Below are 26,531 nucleotides of genomic sequence, written 5' to 3'. Positions count from 1 at the left end.
TGCACGCTTCAAATAGGGCGGAAAGGCTTCGCCGACGCTTCGCGAGCAATTTCATTTCCACCGGTGGAAAATTTATGCAAATCACTTCTCGCCCACACGCTGCTGCGCGGAGAAAGAGGCAGTTGTGGGCGTCGTGACTGAACGTCTAACGAATTCATCGAGATCATCCGATTTCTCTGGTACAAAAAGTTCCCTAACACGCTCCGCGCGCCGGAAATTCGCGCGGGAGCAAATCGAGAAACGTGGACAGGCTGTGTTCGTTTCGTCCCAAAACGGAAGCGAACGGTACGTGACCGTTCCCAGAAACGTGGTCAAAATTCGAGCAATCGATTATTTTGACAATTACATTCCGTTATACGTGTCTCGCGTGACGTCGTGCGTTGTCTATACAGTTATAGGGTAGCTGTTTTAGGAATGGATTACTTGACATAGTTTTTGTTTAACGTTGGTAGAGTATATTTAGCGATAACTGAGAATACTTCGAAATAATAGCTAAATAATATAATTGTTACTGTAAGGAAAATCTTAACCAAAGTAGGAAGATTATTATTTTTATTCTAAGAATTTTATAATCGAATACTTTAGCCACACGTGAAGAATTTTGTTCCATCGCGAATCAGCCGTCACTGACTTGTGCAGGAATTCGAGACGAATAGTTGATTTTCGGCAACCAGAATTCGCCCACGGTGTTATTTTATTGCGTCGACGTGCAAAATAAGCTTCGCGGGCTCTATACGGGCACCGAAAATTAAACGCAAGCACTTGGGAACCGGACTTTCTGTTGTTATAGCCGAGCGAAAGATAAATTCGCAAATCCACGAACTGTGATAAATCGCGTTTTCATTGAGAATGATAATTGAGATATAGTGAAGTCTTTCTATATGACGAAAAAATCTTTGCCACTAGGGGGGTAACGCGAATATTATAATCTAGCCCACAATCGAATACTTGAGTGGGGAAATAAACCACAATACTGATACAATGGCAAAACTTTTTTTTTTTAATATATTCATTCATAATTCGTTCACTGTTACTTGAATGGAAGACCAGAATATGTTTATTATTACTTGGAAAGATCGTTCAACAAACCGTCGAATATATGATCGATTATTGACCTTCTTATAAGAAAACGTGAACGGACTTGTCAAACCTATCAGATTCGTCCTATTTTTAATAATACCCTCGTGCATCTGTTACGCAATAAATACACATAAAAGTATACGGAAAGAGACCCCATAAAACTACTTCCAGTTTCTCGAATCGCCCCGCAGTGGAAACACTCTTAAAGCTTGAAAGTTGCTCCGACTTTCCCGAACTTTCCTCCGAACTAGATAATATGCAATCCACTCCTCCGCGGCAGAGTATCTGCATATTTATAAGTGGCAATTTTTGTAATTACCGGCGCGCCATTGGCAAGAGTGGGGGCGAGGACTCATGAATTTTCATCCCGACCCGCTTCGCGCGCTGTACTTTTATTCGGGTCGCGTTTAAAGCGAAGCCGTCGCGCTGAGGTCAAAGATCACGATCACACCCGTGACGTAGCAGTACGTTTGCTTCTGACAGGTATGGAAATACAGGCGATGGCCTGCAAATTGCTTCTTCCACTTTAAACCAGCCGTTTTCCACTCGACGCCGGTGACGTTTGCTATCATCCGGTGTGCGGTAACCGAACGCTCGACCAACTTCCGCGTCTCTTCGATCCGCGACGATGACTCAAGACAAATTCGCTACTTTGCCCTTTAACGGTTGATCAGCGGTATTTTCAAGAAATTTTGCCCGACGTATACAGAGTAATTATTCTTAAAATGAAAACAGTTTGGTAAAAGACATTCAAATAATGAATAATTTAGGGAACTGCGTGGCTTATTTAATTAGAAAGAAAAATCTTAGTAAGCAGCTCCTGACACTTTACTTGAACCATAGTACACGATATAAGAAAATATTTCATTATTATCCCTGTTATTCGAATTAAATTGTACTATATTATTGTGTTGCACGGAACACCCAGTAGATTTTTAAACAAACTTATCATTTCCCTCCGTAACCCTCGGGACGATAAATCTATCTGTCAACCTGCTCTAACCCGTAGCGCAAAGCGGTTCCAACGATAAATAACGTTCAAGCAGAGCGAGCATGTATCGTTTACATAGCAAAGAATTCTTGAAGCATCGTGGCGGCGGCAGGATATCACGCATAGGAAACGGAATGGAAACGGAAGGCTGCTCTTCGCCTAAGAGCAAATTTTTCGGAGGAAATGTAACGTTGAAAAATCTCGGTATAAGTCAAACTATCGCTCGTGAATTTTATTTCCCGCTTGCAGCTCGTCCTAGTGTCACTCTTCCTCTCTTATATTCCTTTCCCGACAGAGAATCGCATTTGCATAACATAAACGTACGTCTCTGTGGGGCGGATCGGGGGGTGTTGGACGATGAGGGAAGGGAGTCGTCAAGAGAGGTTGGACAAACAGACAAACGGACAACGAAACGAGGAGCGTCGCATAAGGAGGAATTCAGCACGGTAAATTTTTGGATACGGCTCTCGTCTCGCAGGTACTTTGCATTCGTTTCTTATTCCACGACTCTTTTTACAACTGTCGCATACATTCGACTCGCGAGCACTCGAATCTCATTCGAACTTCGCAACGGGCTTGCTTTTTGCCGTCCCGAGAAATTATTTTCCCCGCTCGTAAGCGAGCTTCGTTAAGTCTGGAACGTTGGGAAAACACAGTCTATCCCCCTACTCGATCTTTCTCTTTTTTGCTCTTTACTTAATAGCACGATGCATCACCCGAGATAGAAAATATTGCGAAAACAATTTTCTCCCTATCGGGTAATCCCTTAATGCTACTTTGCTGTTGCGCGGCTGCTTCGGAAATGTGTGGAATGAAAGGTAGCGATCACTCTCGGGGAAATTACAAAATTTACAGGTGGGTAACAATTCAAGGAGTAGTTGTACGTTTCAAAATATGTTTACTTCTCGAATCTATAAAATGCAGTAAATTAGATTAATCGGGGCTAGACAGGCGTAAAAAAGAAATTAACAATTCGAGAAAAACACAATTTCGTCGCTCTTGATTTTTGTCTTATTTTTGTCTATACAATCACCCCCCGAAACTTTTACCACCAATAGGTACACACGCTGTATACGTGTAAGATTGTACCCTAAAACTTGTAATCCTCCTTTTTGTCGATATTACAATATTTTCTGTTAGATTTCTTTCGTATTACATACGAAAAAAGTTTGTTTTGTATTTGTTCTTCCATGCTTGATGGCGTAACCCCTTAACAGCCTAGCGAGCTGCTTCGCGAGACGAGGGTCAGGCAAGAAAAAAAAAAGCGAGTAAAGTACGACGAGTTAAGCAGTCGGAAAATCGTAGCGCTGAAAAGCTTTCTGAATGGGCTTCAAGTTGAAATCGTCTACGACACTCTTGGCCGGTGAAGAGCGACGAACGACGTTACGATTATCGGTGTTCCTTTTTCCCTAAAAAAGAATTCAGAAACGAGCCGGATTTATGGACGTTTCCGGCTCGTTTACTGGCCGATCGACCCGCTTTAGAATTTTTCAAGACAGCTTCGAAATCCTGTCCGCGCGGGAGCTTAAATACTTCTTACCGTTCGTTCGCGTTTCAGAGAAGCTAACGTTGAAAATACGATAACGTGATCGCGACTTGCGACGTTATTAAAAATTCCAACTCTGAGAGCGCGGCTTCGTCTCAAAAAAAGCTACAGGAGACAGATATTGCCAAAAGTTACGGAAAACGCATGAAAAATCTCTCTATTCGATTTGGCTACTCTCCTACATAATAAAATATACAGTGATAATTCTTAAAATGAAAGAGCGATGTTCATTTTAAAAATCGTTACTGTAAAATTCCTCCAAATTGCTAGATGCTCTTTATGTTACGACGACAATTAGATGCTACTTGATTTGTACGTAACAGAACTGGTATTAAAATTTTAATAAACCAAAACAATGTTAAGGTCTCTACTGACCAAGAAAAATTTTTACAGAGAATGTAATTTGACACTGCATAAATGGAAAGTTCGTTGGCAGTCACGACGGCGGACGCGTTAATATTCGCGGCACGATAATGGCGGACTTAACGTGCGTTTATTTCATCTACCTTTGAGAAGTACAGCGCCAGGTAATGCCGCGAAATTCAGGGAACGCGCGTATGGTGTACGCCGTCATTCAAACAGTACCGAGAAAGAAAAGAATAACGAACCGCGGTCAGTAATTTTGTAGCATTCCACGGTGGCGGATATTTAAAAAATTCAATTTCCTTTATAAGGACGAGTTACATCTCGTTAGAGCAACGTACGCTGACGGGACGGGAGAACATTTTCCACGCGAAACAGTCCTTTTCTCTATTACGTTACACAGTGACCCATATTTTGCAACGCGAACGTGTCGCTGAACTCAAAATGCTGAATAACAGTGTGCAAATCCACAGTGGTACTTATTTAGCTATATAATCAGATATTCAAACCAAGGCTTTGCGACGATGTGGCAAACTAAACACTACATTGCCCAATATTAGTACCACAGTATTTAAAAGCAAATTTAACTAGGCATCACAACATTTTTCATACAGTTAGATGGATTGAAAAAGGCTTGCTTAATAGGTCGTCGAGTCCTACCAAGTATCCTGTCCCTAAGCTACAGTTTTATTTCTTCGATATGAATTTATAGCTTTTAATAGAATTTGAATTCTGTAGCAAACGAAGACTTCTCTGTTCCATTTTCATGTCTCTTTCTTTCATTAATTGAAATAGTAAAATATATTTGATGTTCTAACTTCATATTAATTTCTGTCTTATTAGAATCCCTTATTCTAGCGTTGAAAACATTCATGTTTTGGACAAGAACTCACGGAAATAATATATTTTACGTAACGATAATGAAGTTGATCCACATGAAATGACATTCGCAAATATAATGCGATAAAAAAGAGATTTCATTAAGAGAGAAATTGCATTTCTGCCGTAATGAGAGCTCCCAATTTCGTGGGGCGAAAAAAAAGTATCCATTTCGGCCTATTTTCATCGACAAATTGACGCTTTTTCCATATTTTGCAGAATGAAAGAGTTTCCATTACTGGGCATCGATTCCCGGTCTCACCTTTGCTCGAAAGTAATTACGGAAAAAGGGACGGTGTGTCAAAGTAGAATTAATTATTCGTTCCGCCGTAACTTTTGACTCGCGTAAGCTTATTAAGCGAAACTAACACTACGAAAAGGATAAAAGTTACATTATCTTGATTACTAAGATTAATTTGAAAATCGAACACAGTTGAAATTAAAGATGTATCGAATACTTCGCCCGATGATTACTTCGACAAATACGATATTCGAGATTTTTAAAAATCTATGTCAAATCTATGTATAAAAAGTTGAAATTATAAAGAACGAGGTTGCATTACCGTTTCTAAAAATAGCTAATAATCATATCTAGCTCGCTTCAGAACTTTTCATTTGCAACCCCCTTTTCATCGAACCGGTGCTGTCTTAATGCTGATTGATCGCAGCTTCTTGTTCACCATCTCACGCTTCCTCTGCCGAGCGCAAACTTCGAAAAGTTCAAGGTACATACATCCTGCGGACCGTGAGGTAGGAGATAGTTCAACGTGATATAACTCAGGAACAATTTCCAGGAGGCGACAACCGAGAACAGAACTCTACTTTCCGATTCGACCCTCGTACAGACCGTTCATTAGACCCTTTGCGCACGTTAGGTCTCAAGTTCCATAAAACGTTGAAACTCTTACCATCGGCTAGTTACGATTCTCCCCATAAAAAAGCCTAGTTGTTCAACCAAGGGTCACTAGCGTCGTTAGGGTAATCACGTGCCATTCGAACAAGCAAACGTTCGCCAATCCCGAAATTCTTACGTCTGCGAAACCTCGCGGGAATATTTAACATATCGATAACGGAAGGGTGCGAGACCTTTCTTTTTTACGGAGTATAATTTTGGGTGGGAAAAACCATCCATCAAAATTCGTTTATCTATAATCAATACACAAGTGCACTTTAAAAAAAAAAAAAATAAATAAAGTAAAAGCGATAGAGTCGTGCATATTTTAAACATCAATTTTCTCAAAAATAAAGTCTAACACAAAAACATTTTGTTTCACATTTTTCAATTATTCTTACATACGAAATCACCTCATACTTGGTTATACTACTTTTTTGCTGTACGAACAAATACTAGTTAAATATGGTTTCTATTATTTCGTACAAAAATTTAGAAGAATACTAACTGGGTGATACTACTTCGTGAATTTCCTCAAAATCAAGAACTCTGTCAAGTAAACTGCAAAGATATAAATATTACCAATTTTTGCCTCGAGTAAATTATTTCGTATCCTACATATATTGCGTAACATTTTCCCAGAAATAGTACCGCTAGGAATAGAAGTGACTATACATAAGAACAAAAACAAATACACTGCCAAACAAACGACTCTACGTTACAATGCAACTCACGGTGAATGACAAATACGTTCGTAGGAAACCATTACTGGCAACGGAGAAAATTTACATGAACCAACATTAGCTCCAAACGGATGAACATCGCCAGTTAAAACGATGTTACTATTCTCGCAATACATCCAGGTATAAACGAGCTATACGACCTGGAACTAACGCGACCGCAAATTTGTACAAGTTGGAACGGCAGCATAGACGAATCTGTGTTTAGGAAGCAGAGATATAATTAATAATAACTCGCAAACGTTCGCTGTATACATCCTACCACTTCCTCGTGCACGCACATTTGAATAATAAATGGGCAAACCGCTCGAGGAGCCAAGGAAATTGAAAGAAAACATTTCATTCCTGTACACATGCTAAATAAATACTAAGAATAATAAATAAATACTTTCGTACAACGAAAACGTCAGATGAACGAAAAAAGGCATAATCTCGTCGTGTTTATCTCAATAAAGAACCGAGTACGGAAGAAAATGGAATACCTTAGGAGGAAAAGATGCGTTTAAATACTAAAATATCGCCCATCGGGGATGAAGAAACTTTGCCACTCGGAATAATTAGCGAATCGTTTTCGTATCTCTAACAAGGGAACAGAGTTTCTCAGCCGCGTTTGACCCAGCTAGCTACCTCGGTCATTAGATCCGGTTGCACGTGGCCTGAAGTTGCAGGAATTACAACGACTTTTACGACTTGCAACTGGCCGAAATTTCGTGCATCTATTCCAAACGTTACTGCGTTTGCATTTCTCCAAAAACAGTCGAACGTTGTTCGAGCGACGTAAAAGAAATCGCAAGGACTACAGGGATGCGGTTGATTGTACGTAATATCGTTGTACTATAGCGTGATATGTAATATATTATTACACGAGGATATTTTGTTATTCGAAACGTATTTTTTGAAAAACAAAACATTCCTATTATCGTTGAAGAGTATCCTCGAAAATTAGCCTCGTACGAAAAAACATCGTGTTCGTAGATTAAATCTAAATAAGTAACGCACAGGGTAATCGAAACTGGAACGAAACGCGCGACAGAAACAGGGGAAATCCATGGTGCGCGATCCCATTCATTTCTATCGTGTCGCTGCGGATAAGCCGCGGCGTCCTTGGTTACATCTCGAGAATCGAGTATCGATTGCTTCTCTTGCACGACGATGGGGAAAAAAACGAGGGAAAGAAAGGAAAACAGACTCGTTGCTTGCGCCCCCGCGCCTTGTTCCGAGCAAGGCAAACACGTTGCGGGCTAACTGTCGCACCTGCGTCTCCGCGAAACCCCGTGACAGCGACTCCCCTCGATTATCCGTGGTCGAACGCGACGCTATCAAAACAGTGACACCGTTGACCTCGAAACAGCGGTGTCGTCAATGTTCGCGGATTCGAAATATTCGCTGGACGATCGAGTCCTCCCGTGGAAAGCGTTTGTTAAATGGCTATCATGCGCACGAGAACCCAGTGAACACCTCGAACCACACGAGAGAACGTCCAAGAAATTTTAAGAAATCTTCGAGACTCACCTGATTCTCGTCCGTTGAGCTGGAAGACCGAGGGGTTGGTCGGGTTTGGACGTTGATTGTTTCGACGACGGGGTAGTTGCCAGCGGAACATCAACCAGGGATCAGCTGATCGACGAATGACGAACGGGTTGACGATCCGTCACTCGCAATAAAGAGAATTCACCACCGAAGACGATAACCCTCGCCGAACGAAGGTGCGCGGACGACTGACTGCCGCTATCGTCACGGTGGGGTGTAGCTGTGCGCTGATTCTACTAACCCCCACTCCTCGAAACCGCTTCATCTATCCCTCCTTGTCACGCGCACTCGACGCGTTCCTCTCTCGTTCCATCCTTCCGTGTCATGTTTCCAACCCCTCTTAGGCAACCCCTCCTTACCCGATGCTCTTTGTCTATTGGTCCTTTTCTGTTTTCCTTCGCCCTTCGCTCTGTTTTCTCCACGATCCTCTTCCGCTCTTCTATCACGTTCCCGTCTTATTACAAGTTCCTCGTTTTCTTTCCGGTTTCGGCGGTCCGTCTACCGACCTCTTTCACTTTCTCGTTTTACTGTCTACGTCGGTCTATCGCGCGTTCTTGGTTCTTCGTTCTCTATTCAATCCGCGCAGGACTAGTTAAAATTTACGTTGGAACATTCGCGAACGCCATTCCGCGTTTCAAAATCTAAAGAAAAGTTTCACTGACGCGTGAGAATTTAATCGTATTTTAATCATAAATGTATTTATCTTATCGATCGGGGTGCATCTTCACCTTTTTAACTATTGCGTCGTTATAAATTAAGGAAACAATTTTCCCCCTGATATTTTAGGACCAAAGCAGCCAATAGCTAATATCCAAATATCTGATTTTTCTAAGCCTTCAGGTTTCTGTTCTATCTGCTTGGTGAGTTTCATTTTTTAAATTGGCGTTCATCGTTTTGCCTTCACAAAAATTATGGCAACTTAACAATACGATTTCCAGATATATGACTTTCATAATTGATGACTGTGAATTCATTGTTAAAAATTCTTGAAGCAACGTTGGCTGTGATCTCGACCGTTCCAGTGCCTCTGGCAAATATTTTTGAACCGAACGACTAGATCACGAAATTCACGCACCGGTTGTTACTCTTGCACCGCTTCGATAAATCATCCGCTCATAAATAGTCATAAACTGACGTAATTGCAATTTCAACGACTTAGTGCTACGGATTTTTAATATCTACGTTCGTTCAGACTTCCATCTGTTTTTTCCAATTCCATGTTTTTCTACCAAGCACGAATACGTATATTTGGATCTGTATTCGAAAAATATTCACAATTTTTTCTCATAAAAATATTCAATATTTTAGAAGTTTACACCGCGAGTAAAATTAACAAAATTCGATCGACCACAAAATCAGAACCAGCGCTAGTTTTATTCGACTATATAAGATTCCATCCTCTCTTCTCCTACCTGTCTGTCTCTCTCGTTCCATCAAGACGCGAATACCGGTCCGTTCGTCGATGAAGTTTGACTGGCGGGCAGAGAGACTAGAGACGAAGAAATAGAGGAAAAGACTGCGGAAGCAAGTATAATCGAGCGCACGAGAGAGAAGGAAGTGAAGAGAAGCGTGGGAGAAAAGAGATAGAGTGCAAATAAGCCGGTAGTAGAAGGAAGATGGAAGGTGCGCCCGAGGGTGGAAGAACACTGACGATTTATTGGATTCTGGAGACCAACGATCACCTATACGCCCGACGGAAAGTTCGGTAGGATTCGAGACGAGATACTTCGGTCGTTGGCTGCCTTGGTAGAGGGAGAAAAAACAACGCGGGAAAAATGGAAGTCGAAAGTGTGAGGATCAACTCATCTGGCTTGTAGAAATTCCTGGGCTGTTGTCGCGCGATCGATGACGACCGCCAACAGCCCAAACTATCATCGTAAATGGTATTTAAATCGAGCAATCGATGATGATCGAAATACAACAGAACCTTCATTATATGAACTCCCGCTAAGAGAACCTTCTATTATTCTTGCTTCTTCTATTCTACCAGTGAAAATAAAATTAAAATGTACAACGAAAAGATCGCGAACGCTTCTTTAAGAAGTTGTAACAAAAATTCTGAAACGCGACGTAAACATTGCAAATACTTATGATTTCGTTTCAAAGTGTCGCCCGCCTTTGTCGAGACAAATGTATCGACGTACTACTGAATTTATTGTTGATTTCAGTTTAACTAACATTTGTAATTCCGAGAAATCGATTTAACATGGAAGGCACTGCCAAGAACAACGTTAGTATTACCTCGTGAGACAACAGCTGGTCGCAAAGTTAGCGAAGACCGTGCGATGGTGTTAGTTTGTGCAAACTCTACAGGGTCTCGTAATCATTACTAAGAGCAGAAAGTCTAGATGTTTGAAACATACTAATATGAGTAAAAGAAAGTTACAAGAAAAGGATTAAGGATGACGCCTTTGCAAACTTTTAAATCGTGATAAAAGTGCTTTCTTTAGTAACAAGGGAAATTTTGTAATCGATACGCTTTAAGAAATCTAAAATTTCGCATAAAATCTGTTCTAGGAGTGTTTCCACAACTTCGAAGAAATTCTGATTTTTCAAAATACGGAATTCGAGCGTAACACCAGAGCAACGGGCTTCTATCATCGATTGGTTTGTTCCAATCAAAGGATGGTCCTTCGGGCTTCGAGGAACACATTGTATCGATGTTAAGTTTCATTAAACGAACGCCAGAACGTGTCAAAGAGAGCACTTTTGGGAATGCAATAAACGCACTATGCATTAGATCAAACACGTGGATACTTGAAATCGACAATGTTCAGTAGAACTCGATTCATTGCACGTTTGTCCGTCGACGATTCGCCGCCTGCGCGCGTAACGTTCCTAGCAGTTATCAATTTGCCAGGAAATAATTTACACTTTCCAACACACTGGCTCCACAGGGAAATATATTGTGAATATGCATGCGCTATGCATGAATATGAATACGGGTGAATCATTACGCGATAGAAGAAAGTTCGTGAACGGGTTTTGTGCCGGGCGGAAACGTTCCTTAGATAAGAGTCTCGAAACTCTCTCGGCGCGAACGACACTTTCCAGGTGTACCCAAAGGTATCTCAAAATCTCTAGCTAACTTTCTCGCGATGCAGAAACTTTTACAAAATACGGGAAACCGGTACATCGAACGCGTCCAAGACTGTCCTAAAGTATTTTTCTAGATCGGTTCCTGGTCTCTCGAGATGCTACCTGTCCGTTCAGAATATTATAGCGCATACTGAACTTACAGATTTAGAATGATACAGTATGTCAGAGGGCAGCTACTATCGAAAAGTATATTATCTTCGACTCGTAGAAAGATGTATTCAGGTTTTTACTAATATTTAAGAACGTTATTTCGAGAAAGGGCTCACAAGCTCCATTGGGCTGCCAAACCAGGTGGAAAAAATTAATTAAAAAATGAAGCAAAGTTGACGAAAAAATAGTTAGTTCTTAATTTCTAAAATATAGTTTTAAAATATTTCATAAGAAAATTTATTTTGCCCAGGATATCAGGAGCAGGTCAGCGACGTTACTCGAGAGTCAATAACCCAATTTACGACTACATAGGATCATAATTATGATATTAAACAGATATAGGTGCGTTAGTGTGATAGAAAACACACAGAAGATACGTGCGTTGCATACTCTAGATCACAGACTATGTGTCTTGTAATAGAGGGATCAAATAATAAAACCATATTCCAATTATAAGCAAACCAAAGAGTTATACGATATTAAATGTTAAGAGAGTGGAAAAGTTTGAGTTGACTACACGATAAATAAGGCCTAGAGTTTTTTTTATTTTTTACAATATTTACACAATATTTCGAACTTAAAATTGATGACTTTTGTTTACAATTTCTGACGATCAAAACATTGCTAAACTCTAATCTCTTCTAGGACCACTGCGTCCAAGAATAGAAGAAAAAATGAGAAACTGTTCAAGAAAGTATACTTTGCTAGGCGTTCGGAAATTGTTCTGACCAAGAATGGAATACCAAGCACGTTATAACTGAACGTGACGTGCTCCCTGCATCGAATGCCATAACTTTGGGTCAGTTCTGACAAGCACGTTAGCAGTGATTTAGGGTAGAAACAGGGAAGCTAATCGCACACCGTGACGCACACCGGAAGGTATATCCAGTCCTAGTATCCGGTGAACTCTGGTTAAATCGATCTGAAAATCGGACTGGAAACAGTCCATCGAATTGAAACGACATCTTTCAACTTTGCAAACTCGTCTGATAAGGATACTCACATTCGTAAGTGGAAGAAGAAAAAAAACTGAATGGTTTTTCCTTTGCTCAAACGTATTAAGCCTATAAAACGTAAGCAATTAAATTTTTATAAAAGATAGCAATACATCTTTGACACTTAAAGTGCTAAAACAAGTGTTTCATATCTTTGGCTGATTTAAGTACCAAATACTGCAGAAACATTAGCTTTATAAATTGTTAAAATTTCAGAACAATAGCTTAGTTGCTTTTGAATATATCTGTCTTCTAAGAGTGTAGCTGTAGTAATTAGTCTCATTATACGATTCAATTCTATTCCTTTTAAGGAACTACGCGAAACAATTCAAATTTCTGTCAGCCTTTGGTACGAGTACAATATTTGGCAACAGCAGCTAATGGAAGGAAGGCGCCAGCCAGTTTTCGCGCAGTGTTTATTCTACGATTCATGTCTCTATCCTTCGTTTTCCTACAGCAGCCGCCACATTATACGAGCTGCGCTAAATCATAGACGACATTTTCGTAGCGAGTGACCCAGAAATTAAAGTATTCCATCTCCGGACGTCTTCTTTGCTCGATCGCTCTTTATTTCTTTTATTAAGGCGGCATTCTGCTTTATGTGTTTTGAAAAATTCATATCGCTGCATTTTTTGTAGTTTTGATGGTTTAAAAGTATACACCGATGTATTCTCATTAATTAATCATTTTTGTTCCGAGTGTATCTAACAGCAATTTGTTAATGATATTTTTCACACTTCCAGACATCTTTTGTATATATGTACAATATTAGAAATAACAAAAATATTTTGTTACGACTTCGATTACTTATGTTTCTCATCCTGAAAGGATCTGTAATTCAGGTCGAAAACGTTAAAATATACGATGCATGAAATAAACAAACCTTGTATGTATTTAATTAACGTAAACATAAATTTTTTAAGCTATTTTTTTAGTATTTATTTCTCAGTCTACCGAAAGTACTGGCATCATGTTAACCGTAAATGTACTTTTTTTATAACGGTTACGTCAGCAAGGTATATTATTAAATGTGTTGCGCATTTTTGTGCTCCAATTTTACGTAGTGCTTATTCTCGATAAAAAAATTTATAATTTTATAAAATATACAAAAACGACGGTGTACTGTTTTATACTTATATTTCAAATATTTCCTAGTTTTTTCCTCGTCTCGACTACCTGAATACATTTTGTAAAACCATATCTCACGTATTTGAGTAATAAGAGTTGCACCAAATATAAAAGACGTAGTTTTTGGCTCGATGTGATTTCGCTTCTGTTTCGAGCCCCCGAAATAAAAATTTAGTCTCGTTACTTTATCGACACCACGTCCAACGAAACGTAAAACAATCGACGATATTCTAATTTTTTTTTTATTGAAATTTTCCCATTTATTTCACGATGGAATTATAATTCTCCAGTTTCGGTTGCTGCAAACAGTGCCACTTTTACTAACTACCTATTTGTCGTACATATTTCGTTTATTAGTGTATGTTCGTTGGCTGTGCCTTTCAATCTCGATTGCAATTCATTTCTCGTAACTTGATTTCGAACGAATACGTCCCGTAATTGAAGTGGGCTCACACAGCGTAGCGCGAACGTACGATGCGCGCAAAATATACGCCAGATGTACGCCAATATGCGGCTTGATCATCGTTAAATTGCAAAATTTATTAACAGCTGCGCGATCTAGTTCTGACAAGACATTGATCGACGTTCGCTGGTCAGTTCCTCGCATCCCTAATCTAAATAAATATTATTTATAGAGATAACTTTCATTTAACGTTTCCCTCCTTAAGATTTGTATAAAATATTTTTGTTCAACTGATAAATGTAGAATTTCGTCCAGCTAGATTGACGATCTGCCGCATCGCGGTGGACGCGGCTCGAAAAAAAGTGAAATATTTTAATATGTTACACACCTCGACATCTAAAAATTGTCACAGCGCAATAAATTGTTGTACCAAAAAATATCAACGCCCATCGACAGCATTTTGTACGCGTATATAAATTTTAAATACTTCGACAATATTTATAAATTTTTCCCATCAGTATAAAACATTAAAAAACACATTTATCATAGAATAAAAAATATTTTTATATTACAGCTTAGGAAAGACTACCATATTTTAATTGAAACTCATTAACTAGGGAAAACTAAAAATAACCACAATGATCTTTTAACAGCCACACCTACTAAAAGAGATGGATTTTTTACACAAAATAAAAAAGTATAACTCGTCCGAGAAAAACAGTGTGCCATTTCACGATCGAATAAAATTTCGTAAAGCGTATTAAAGTATCGTGACGTGTACGTCTCTGTTAATTTGCACCCTCTTTGCTAAATTTTTAGATGCACCACTGTTACCGGGTGAGCTCGTACGTCGACGATTAGCACCGAATAATTGCATGCGGGTAGAAAAAGTGGATCAGTCGAAAGATGGGCCAGCCGCGTTCAAAAATAGAGCAAACCTCTATCTCGGCTACTCATCTCGCCGGTTCCGTGTCACTGTCCTCGTACTTTATTCATCGTGCGCCGTCCAGAGTCTTGCCCCGGTCCTTTACGTGACGTCACGCTGACCCTTAAACTACCGACGATCGCGCCGGAGCCTCGATTCAAGATTTGCAATTTCCTTCCCACGGTAGAATTTAATACAAACCGATATGAAAATCCCGACTCCGGTCCCTCGAACAAAGAAAGAAGGCCACGCTATTGTTTACAGACGGTGAAACAGATATGATTTGTAGAAATGAAAAATTCTGCGAGACATATCTCGGTCTCGGTTACCCTAGCCGTCCCTCTTCCCCTTCAAATCAAATCAATTTGTCCCGTTGGCCCGCGATGTGCTCCATTTTCGAATTTAAACGTGGCTCGCGTATATCGTCGAACCAAAAAAATACGCGAAGGAGGGGAGGCCTAATCTTGCGACCCCTTAAATTTGCGTAATTCGATTCACGGGCAGAGGATGGCCACGGCTGGAGCTTTAATTCTACTTATTACGGATCGGGGCTCTTCGCCTCTCGAGCTTGTGAATTTCACCTTTCCCGCTGCGAAATTACCTCGACGATAAAAGAGAATAAAACGATTTCACCGACACGCGCCCGTGCGACTTTTCCCCGGTAATTGGCTCCCTAGAAACGTTGCTCGAAATCTCGATTTAACATACTGCGCGTCCGCGAGAAGTTAGCTAGTGGAAGTACTACGTTCGCTCCGCCTATCCCCGTCATAGGCACCAATCTGACACGCTCTCCTTTCGCTAGCCAACTTCTCGCGGACGCGCGATAGACGAGCGGGAGGGTCGTTCCGTGAAATTGTTTTTAAAAATCCCAAACGACAGCGCGAACTCGCTTCCAGATCAAAATGAATTTATTTTAGTGGCAAAGAAATAACAATGTAGATGACTAATGTAAAGTACCCCCGCAACAATGGTTCGCGTAGAGCCCAAATAGTAACGCAATATACAATGGATACGTATCCAGAAAAACAGTTTAGCGCATAAAGTTTGCTAAAAGGCAAATTCTACGGACTTTTGTTGCAATTACGTGAATGTAAAATGTAACGAGAAATAAACCGAATAAACGTTTAATGGGGAAAAGAGAGAACTCTGCGCGTATATGTAAAAAATCGAAAAAAGGTTCTCCGTGTAAATTGACACATAACGCATGAAAATGCACGCGCTGGTTGCAGTATTGCGCGTACAGTTTTCATTCGCGCGAACGCGAGTTGTTGCGTTCCCGGGCACGGATACGCGTTGAACGCACCAATCAACGCCGCGGAGTGTGCTCATCCGGTGACATTAATTTGTCTGCAATTAGAGGGAAATTTCGGGCGCGAAGGGTCGGTCGCGTCGCGGCTCGAAGCGAAACGACGGCTGCGCACGAAAGCACAATGGGACGTAATGAAACGGTCCGTGCTCTGTAACCTATCAGAGAGGGTCGCGGGTGAACAAAATATTTTCTGCTGCCTCGGCGTTGGCAAGAATTGCTGCCAAGTCTGGCGACGCGATAGCTCTCTTTTGCTTTTCGAATCGATACGCCGCCTATCCAGAAACTATACCGTTGTTGCGGGTTGTAATCAATTTTTTCTGAGCTCTATCCATTGTTTCCATTCAGAAAATATGCTACAGAAGATGACGCACGGCTGGAACAGTTCATCGGTGATTACGATGAAAGCAACATTTTTTTAAATTGTCTTCGAGACGGATACCACACGTACAAGCAAAGAGAAATATTTGCTATGTTTGTACTAATTATTTTTACATTTTTCTGTGTTTTATATTCTAGTTCACTGATAAAGATACTTACAGGACTGTTCCTTCTTTTCTTTATTTATAGAAAATTATTATGCCTTTTCAAACGTGACAGCAAACATGTAAGTAATAGAGTTTTAACGTAAAAATACATTTTTATTCAAAATAAAAAATTTCTTTTCTATGTAGAATAATTGTACTTAATTATTTAGGAACGGATGCAGTTGTTGACGGGACTATAATGCAATTTATATCAATATACTTATTTTCCTCTCCTTGACAACATATTTTTAAACTGAACGTTCCGATGGAAGCGAGATCGCGCTAACGATTCCGTGAGACTTACCTTTTCATTTAATTTAATAAACTCGCGGTACAATGCAAATTCCACGAAGTTTGACGCAAAAAGTAATAAAGTTGCGAATTGTATACGGAACGACGTGGAAAGTTGGGCCAACTGGAATTAGTGAGGTTCCCTTTTGCATGAGCAAAGACTCATCCTCGGTAAATGTCCTTAGACTTCCGGGCAGAGGTTCCGTTCCCATCCCCGATTTCGGTGAAAATTAATTAATCACTGGAAGGATCTGCAAAAACCGACCGTCTATCTGTAATCTCGCTCTCGTTCGACGGTAATTTATTATCGACTGTCGCTGCAGTTTTCGCCGGATATTGCAATTACGAATATTAATGCAAGTCGACGATGAACGTCCTCTCCTGTCCTTTCCTAATGCCGAGCGCTCGTTTCATACAGCTTGTTCGCGAAGAGTTATGTTCCTCCTGGCGATGAATCGACAGAAGGAACGGGAAAACCGGCGAATTCAATTTCTAAAGAATTATGGAATCGAATTACGTCGATTGTGCCTTCGATCGAGTGTTTTTTCAGCAAAATTTCATTCGTCGAATGCTTTTAAGGTGTAACAGCAACGACGAACACGGAAGAGGAAAAATTCAATACAGACGGAACGCGATATGCTGCTTCGAAGGGAACGCCTCGGAAACAACAAAAAGACATAACATCCCTGTCAATATTGATTTATTAGAAGGAAAGCTAACGTAAACTTCAACTTTACTTGCAACTCCTGACATCGCTTTCGCCTGAATTCTGTCAAGCTGTTGATGATAGACGACTGCCGATACTTCAAGGCTATCGTTCTTCTGACACATTTAAAGACTAAAGTTCTTTAATTGATCAATTATTTGAATCGAACACTCGATGATAGTAACCGTATAGAGCCTAGTGGAAAGTCTACGAAGACGTATGAGATAATTTGCAATCGGTCTTAGTTTGCTTAGAACACGATTAGAATTTCGACTCGTGAGTGAAATACAAACTCCTTTCTACGCGGACTATACTCAACGGAGAAATTATCGAGGCATCATTAAGGGGAACGTCCCTCATTATATCTTTCTTAAGATATCTTCTTCCGCGAGGAAACGAACCACCAGCAGAAACTGCAACAAGGGACGATAAATAATTTTCAACGCTTCCTATACTCCCCATTATAGGTCCTAAACAGTCTCTTTTCCACAAATTTTCACAAGAAAATTGTTAAAACGATATAGCTTTTTTTACACGATCAACCACAAAATGTCTCGTCCCTCCAAGTCTTTCTGAGCAAACAATTTAACGCTAGAATAATCAACAATCGAAAGCACCCGAAAGAGAATAAAATAGATTGTTATTAGAATCGCATTCGGTTCAAATTTACCCAGGAAACGAAAATCACGTCTCGCGTGCAAAGACAGTGGAAAAGTGGGATGGTGCCGGGAGAAAACTCGAGGCAAGAATTTTGTCGAGGAAACACGTCGATCGCCTCGTTATCGTTCTCTTAGATTGTGCGCCGTGGTTTATCCCGGCCACCTGAAAGCGAACACACACTGTGGCTCGCTACATCTCCGCCGGAGATGGAAGAAATCGAGGGGCGCCACACTGTAATTTCCGGTACGTCCGCCAAAGCCGGTGGAGTTGAAAAACAAGAAAGACGGGAGGCTTACCCCGGGGAGAACAAATTCCAGATTGTTTCGCTCTCCGTCACCCTGATCGGTCCATTACTCGTACGGTCGCGTTGTCCTTTCTGGCACCGTGCTCTGGGCTACGAGTCGGTAAACATTTTTCGAAATGGGTCGAACAATAAATACTTTCTATTTTACGAAACCTAACGTAATATCGAGGGTATTACGTGCATGCTCGTACACCGCGTAACACGGAGAACAATATTTATAGAATTCGTCGTGTGGCTCGAACAGAATGTCAAATAATATTGTATAGTTCGCTGACAATTCTATTTTTTCAAGTAAAGTACTAGATAAGAGGATGATGTTTCGTGTCGCGAAAGCGTAAAAGAGCTCGTAATATTTGATAAACAAAAATTTATTTCGAAGCGTACCACGAAACGAACAAACAAACGATACCGTACGTGATTTTTAGCCTAGGCGTAAAAATATCTAGACACGGTCCTGTTTCCTGTAATTTTCGAGAAAACCCGGACTGTAAAGGGTTGAAATTGAACACCCTGTACGAGACGTCTAATAGATTCGAAATTGCCCAAAGCACGTCGTCCTCGACTCGCTGTGAAGGGCGTTCGTTCGCTTCTGAGCGGGTACTCGAAAATCATTAAAGCCCATACGCGAGCAGAGTCCACACCGTAATTAGATTTTCGCCGACTCTTTCGCAGAATACATTCGACCATTCGAAACCTGTGCGGAGGCCGCAGTTGCCATCGCGTCGCACGGGACTAATTAGCCTCGCGTGACACCGACTTTGATCCTCGTAAATTAATAATGGCGCCGTACCGCCCCCGTTCCTGACAACGAATTCAATTCCACCCTTTCGTCCCCGGTGGCTTCGACTCTTTTTGCCAGGTTCGTTCCCCGTCGGCCACGGGTCTTGCGCTCATTTTCGACGATCCCCGCGAGGGAACAGCTCCACACGCCGCGACACTTTTCTATTTTCTTCGAGTTTCTGTCTCCTCTCTCCACGCTGTCCTCGACGAGACCCTTTCCCGCGCTCAAAGAGTTCCGACACGCGCGCGCCTTCAAAGCGTTTCCCTTTTCCGAGAGAACCAAAAGGGAGAACTTCCGGCGGACGTGGTCGATCCCTTGATTTTTTCCTTTTTGCGTCGGCGGAAAACTTAATTGACACTTACAAAAACTATTCGAGAATTTAAGGGGAGCCAATATTATTAATAAGTTTGGTAGAAAAAAATTATATAAATGTCATGTGTTTATACTGCTGTCACACGAGAAGCCTCTCTTAAATACGATACGAACCATTGCATCGACAAAACATAGCTATTACCAACGAATTTATATAATAACGAAGGGAAATTGTGCTTGAACCGCTGACGACCAATTATTTCGTTAACCGATCACTTTCGTTTTAATAAAATGCTTACGTCCCGCAGTCATATTAATGAAATAAAACTGTAAACGACCATCGGGCTGCGGCGTAGCGTCGAGCTCGAGAATTAATAACGCGCGTCAGAGTTTCGTTCTGACGTGGCAACATCTGCCCTGCATGTCCCTCGAATAAAACAAAAACGAATGTTTTTTCGTCGGTGCATTTCATATGCGTCCAGAGTCCCTCTTTTGATGACTTCTGCGACCTTTCCCTGGTTTCTCAACCGTGCGTAACTCTTCACCGAGTCTCTTCGTTATTACTTCTTCGAGCAGCCTGAACTAAATTCTGGTATCGGCCATTCCAAGATACGACTCGATTGAAAACCATAAACGGGTTCCTTTTTGCACAAACGCCAGATTCGGTTCAACGGGCAATGCCCGTTTGTTGATTAGCCCAATTGCTTCCGAGAACAAAGGTTTCTGGTTACCATTCGCTAAGAAATCGCTTTTGAACTCCTTCGATGACTGCTGTATACCGAATCGTTACCGTAAATGGAACCTCGCGTCGTGGTACCATATTTCTTTCTGTACCTTTTTTCGACGTAATGCTCTCGTATACATCTCGTCCTTTTCGTTTCATGACCCATTGCTACGATATAGCATGGAAAGCTCTTACAGTTCTCAGTTTTATCATCCATTTCTCGTCACTTTAAAAGCATCCCTACTGTTATACTTCCATAGGGCATTCTGACTCGCTGTCACCTTGAAAATTGTTCATTTACTTGGTGCTTCTACTTTAATGACTTTTTCAAGCAGCCAGGTTACTCGCAAGGGACTCGTTATTCTTGTAAGACTCGATTAAAAGACTTCTCTCGTTATCTTAACAATCGATCGTGTACTACTCCTAATAAATTTTGTTGCAGCATCGGTCCGTTCGATCTTTCCCATGACTCTTTTATGCTATCCGTTGTTAATACCATTTCATAGTTTACTAACTCGTTACTATATGCCAACATCTATTTCTTGAAAAGTTTTGGCGACCTTAAGACGCCACCTTTTTTCATACCGCGTTATAATCGCTCCTTCCCGATTGAGTAATGTTATTCCTTTGAGGGTTTCGAGTAGTGCTGAATGGAAACAGCAGAGACCTCAAGTACTGTCGCTCTTTCGAGGATGAGACTCTTGCTACCGATCGAATATTCGTTACAAAAGCATTGGATATCGAGAATTGATATCAAATATTTGAGTGTTCGATTTTCAATACTTTCTCTTACGTACGTTGGTACCGAACTGCATGTCATTCATACTTAATCATATAAGTACCACCGCTAACTTAATTACGAATCGTAATTTGCGTCGTCGAAATTACTGCCAACCGATAATGATAATTTAATAATAATTTTAAACGAGTGGGCATCTCGGTCCATTCGATCGAACCGTTTGTCTTTTTAGCGAAATTTTTGTTCGCGTTAAAAAGTTTCTTTTTCATTTTTAAATCGCGAACGGCATACGCCGGAAGATCCGTTGCCGCGAATACAAAGTGGAGACGAGAGGATGCGACATCGTCCAACGCGAAACGAGATCGTCCATCGTTAGTAGAGCGTGTCTCCGTCGCGAGAGTGTCGAGAGAACAAAAACGAAAAGGTAGCCGGGCTGAGAGATAGAAAACGAAAAAGTGAGTGACAACGCTGCTACGACTACACAGTTCCTATTTTTCATCTTTCATCCCCCGACTTTCGACCGTACAAGAGAAACAGAAGAACCAAGGCGTGAGCGGAATGCCTGAAATGTATCTCGCGTTTGTTTGATTTCATTCCGTACCGATTGATTTGTTTGCGTCGATTTCCGACCGGACAACACTGTTTCCATCTGTCGAACGATGAAACGAGAACGTTCCGACGAACGAGCTCCGTAAAATAAATTTCTGACACCTACGCCGAGTCTCCTCGAGGCTTTTCGAACGTTGTCACGTAGTAAATTGAACTGGATGAATTTACTTCGAGCTGTTATTATTGCGAGGCTATATCAGGCATGAAACAACTATAAATGAACTGGTAACCGCTACACAGTTAGGACTATTTGACCACCGGTTAACCTATTTTAAAATTGTTAACTTCTCTTTCTCAAACTAATATTTTTCATCAATTTTCAATTTTGCAACCTAACGTTTTAACAATAAATCTATTAACTCTACGCTTCACAAGACTAATTATTTAGCCAATGACGATGCATTAACGCGCCTATGAATAGAATTTTAAAGTTTGTCTCCCTTTTCCACGATGACCAGAAGTTCTCGAGTACGTGCATCGGGATAAAAGCTCGTCCATCGGAACGCTTGTTCCCCTTCGGTACTTTTCCCCATTCACAACGTCGAATCCACCCTCTGGAGCGTTTCCTCCGTCTGTCGGGTATTCGAATCCCGCCAAGCAGAACTCGAAGGTAAATAGACGACGCTGTTACAAAACGGCGTCGCGCGTCGGAGATTAGGCGGTGAGCGTAACCGCGTGGAAATGGCGGCGCGGAAACTAAATTCAGACGTCCTCGGATGCCGAGAAGACGGTGAAACGCATTCGCGAATTACGTGCAGAGCGTTCGCGAAATGCACGACGAGGGATACGCGAAAGATCAAGATCGTGAAAGTCTCTCGTTCGAAGCCCATTTCGTTCCCGAATGGCGAGTCGAAGTTACGCTAACGGGGATTAGATTGTAGATTGGACGAGGAGTACGCGAGGTCCGTCGATTAGCCCAGAGGTCCTGGAAACTGTCGTTGAACCCTTTACTAGTGTCAAAACATACTGGACATCCTACTTTCACCGTCTTGGACGCGTGAAATTTTCTACAAATACGTTATCACGAATCATATTATTTAATACGATTTTCTATGTTGAACAAAAAAATTAATATTTTCGTTGGACGAATGAAAATAAAATATTTCAAGTATAATGTTTATGCTGATCCGTTGTTCCGAATACACGTTCGCGATCGATGTCGATAATTTTATTTAACAATAACATTATTTAACATCGACAGAATGAAATATCAACAATTGTTTTTAAAGTGTATTGCTAATTATACCAGATATCGCAAGCACAGTTCTCGAGTTTTGCACGTAACTCGATTTTCATCCCTATTTTCCACTCACCGAGAAATATTATTTAAAATTAATGCCCCATCTAATGAATTTTATCTTGTTGGAGCACACTCATCGCGGAGTATGAGGTTTTTAATATCTGCAACAAGCGTATGATTAATGAGTACGATTATTGTTTGCAAAGGGATTATTCTTATAAAATGTTCCACGCTTCGAATACTTTTTACGAATGATACCGATTTACGTGACAATTCTTATAAATATTGAAAGGTATTTTCATACATCAAGTTAGAAAGAAAATCAAAATTGACGTACAAAAATTTTGTGAACATCAAACTTTTAGCAAACATTTCTCAGGATCATATACCTTACTAACCGTAAAGAGACATTTATACTTTATTTCTATACGTAAATATATTATTTTCATTCTTCAAAATATTAATATTTTGATTATCCATTCATTTATGTATTAGAATATATAATTTTATTATTTATTTCATGCAACGAATTTGTATTATTAGTTTTTGATACCAGTTGAGAAAATATAGATATATATTTTGTACTAACTGTTTTAAATGTTTCGAGATTCATAGACACGAGATGCGCGCTGGAAAATTCAATGGGCTTTGTCGCACGTTTCATAATCATTAAAAGAATTTTCTTAGCGTCGTTGTCCAGAGACGTCCAGTTACTTTCAATTACCATGTTAGGTACTTCGAGACTCTACCGAAGAAAGCGTATAAAATTTCAGTGATTTAATTGCAAATTGAATTCTTTGCTGTACCTTCAGTTTAATTTCGTTCCCGTACCAACAGTAGTACAATATTTGCATAAGCGTACACATCGCGAAGAGCATCATTTCCATAAATTTTGAGCCCACCTCGATTTGCGTCAACAAGTAAAGGTCGAAGCAAAACATCGATATACTCACCAGAAACTGTATAAGTACCATCGTCTTAAATTCTTTGTTCACCATCATGGCGAATCTAAAACGATATTAGAAAAAATTACTCGTTTACTTTTACCAACTATTAGCTATCATGATCGTTAGTGGGTCCTCGTAGACCCAGGTATCAAACTTTTCAATTTATATTAGCCCTTCTGATATTTTTAAAATATTAATTACTAAAATACAATAAATTTTCAGAGTGTAAAAAGAACGGAAGACCAACTTGTATATATGATTATGAAGACGAGCACATTGTTTCGCCGAATCGTTTTGGTTCTTTACAATATGCTTCAGACGATGTCGGAGTATTTCGAATTGACAGTACGTGTGAATTAACAAGCCACTGAAAAGACTGTCGCAAGCAATGTTCACAAGCGTGCCGATCGTCATACCTACAGCTTGGTAACCGTAGGTAATAGCAAAAACAAAGGAAGAAGAATAGTTGTACGGTAACCAGATTCGATACGTTAATTGTCGACTTCTGAAATCTGGAACGATCGACGTTGCGATCATCCATCCTAAACAGGATTCGAATACCGTCATGTAGGCAATCGCGTTCCATCTGTGAAAATATTACTGTCGGTTTCTTGACAAAGATTTACTACAATACTGGCAACACGATGTAATCCTACCAAACATCGAAATAATTGTACTAAAATCAAGTGTAATGGACTCACTTTGCCAATTTGTCGAATCTCGTTCGAATTTTGATTTCATCGGTGTTCACCGGTACAAATGGTTCCTCATGAAGAGTGTCGATCAAAATTGCATAATTCTCACGACTTATTAACAAAGTGCACATTTTACAACAAGAACCAAAGATTCCCAACGTCAAATAAAAGTTGTCGCTGAAACTGTCTTGGCTGTCGACGTTATATATTATGTCGAAAATTTGAGTCAACATGAGGCTGTGTATTATAGCGAACAAAACAAACGTGTAAACGGTGTACAAGAGCTTTTTAATCGGAGACGTCCAAAGAGACGTTCGCGAACAACCGCACACGATGTGTATCTTAAATATCCATCGCAACGTATGCATTATCGACTTTATAAATAATTTATCTCATTTTTACGTATTCACTGACAGTTTATTTTACTTTCAGATCAAGTTTCACTACTTTATTGGAAAATTCGAAATAGACTTAGGCAAAGTTATTGATCGAACACCATGGAAAAAGGAAACTACGCCTTCGTTACTATCATGACTTAAATATTGCCAATATACGAACAATGTCGACACTTAATCTTTTCAAACTTGAATGTTTCTTGGACAAAGGTTCAGGGGTTACTGAAGTTTGTAGAACCGATATTTTGTTTCGTCTCGAAAGAATTACTAACGTCGAATTGCTTCTGGTTCGCGTGCTATATTATTACCATAATGACCGAGAATGCGACGACACATGTTACTTCTTTATATTTTCAAGAGCAATGATACGACTCTTCCTATTCGTATTTCTACCCTGCATTCTCTATGATGTTTTCCGTCGAGTCATTACATAAGGGTGTATTTTGTGTAAAAATATAAATAGGAAAAGCCGACGACAAACTCCGCGAAGTATGTAAAATGCATAATAGGAATTTTTAATGAAGAAAAGAGAGTAAATATTTAACAAGTACAGCATATTACCGCCAGTCTTCCGTTTATCTGTCGGTATATTTCAATTACGTGTTTTACGTTTCTCTTTGAATTTTATTTTGTTCGACAGATATCAAAATAAAATATTACGACAAAAGTAAATTAAATTTCAGTACAATATCAGTAACCGGTGTTATTAAATTCTTTTTATCTTCATAACATTTCCTGACGTTTGCAATAACGTAACGACAAGTAACGCGAATAAAATTTATTTTCCGCAACACTACTCCAAACCGTGATCAATGCTGATACGCGACACTACTCTGAAAGGAAACGCGAAAGGTTCTCGTTGTTCGCAACGCTAAATGGAACTACGCGATTATGTATTTGCAACTTTACCTAGACAAAAAAACGCGAATAACATTTACATTTCGCAACGCTATTGGCAAACCGCGATCGATTCTCGTTCGCGACACTACCCTGAAAAGCAAACGCGAAAAATGTTCATCGTTCGCAACGCTATCCTGAATGTAAACGCGATAAAAAAAATAGTGGACGTTGTGGTACAAGTACCATCTGAAAAGCTACAAGAACTACAACTACAAGCAAGTACAGTGACAAAGTAGAAACATGCAATGACTATCCAACCTCATCCGAAAATGAAGATGAAGAGCCATTCGTTGCAGCCCGCTCTTGAGACAATTTGTCAGGGCCTCTTCGGCACGTGGCCTCTTCTTTCTTCGGGCGGCCCTGCCCGAGCCTGAAACTTAAGCCTAGGCTCGAGATTCCGTGCAATACGCAGTCTTCAAACAATTCTAGAAATCGTTATCGGAACAGCTGTGAAGAAACTCGAGCCGAACGAACGTTTCGAGGGGAGCTAACCACGACCGCGAGCGCGAAGAGCGACTGTGAAGCCGCGCGATTCCAAGAATCGAAAGTTAAACCAACACAAACGGTACAATTCGTTCGGATCGGATAACGTTTCAATTCTCCAAATCGATCTACAGGAATTTCCAGGACTGCCACGCGAAAACGCGCCTACCCGAAAAAAGACTGGCAGCCCT

The 26,531-nt window shown here is 40.3% G+C and overlaps 2 protein-coding genes across 3 annotated transcripts in view; both read right to left on the bottom strand.

Annotated features, from left to right (window-relative positions):
• The window catches only part of LOC143347791 (uncharacterized), a 161,926-nt gene extending 153,729 nt beyond the window's left edge, over positions 1-8,197 (bottom strand). The window contains exon 1 of one of the 2 annotated variants that reach the window (XM_076777314.1): positions 8,004-8,197. In XM_076777314.1, coding sequence (XP_076633429.1) covers positions 8,004-8,094 — 91 coding nt within the window. In that variant the 5' untranslated portion in view covers positions 8,095-8,197. The remainder of the gene's footprint in view (positions 1-8,003) is intronic. The other variant, XM_076777312.1, reaches the window with a different exon arrangement.
• Positions 8,198-23,024: 14,827 nt separating this feature from the next.
• LOC143348402 (odorant receptor 10-like) lies at positions 23,025-24,795 on the bottom strand. Its single transcript, XM_076778565.1, has 4 exons — positions 24,569-24,795; positions 23,727-23,928; positions 23,510-23,665; positions 23,025-23,081 (listed from the first exon to the last, which is right to left on the bottom strand). Exons 1-4 carry the CDS (start codon positions 24,793-24,795, stop codon positions 23,025-23,027), a joined length of 642 nt encoding a protein of 213 aa, XP_076634680.1.
• Between the last annotated feature and the right edge of the window lie 1,736 nt (positions 24,796-26,531).

Source organism: Colletes latitarsis, chromosome 11 (assembly GCF_051014445.1).
Source record: "Colletes latitarsis isolate SP2378_abdomen chromosome 11, iyColLati1, whole genome shotgun sequence".
NCBI classification, from domain to species: Eukaryota; Metazoa; Arthropoda; class Insecta; order Hymenoptera; family Colletidae; genus Colletes; species Colletes latitarsis.
Note: the sequence above shows the minus strand (reverse complement) of the source record. Positions and strands in the feature narration are given on the sequence as shown.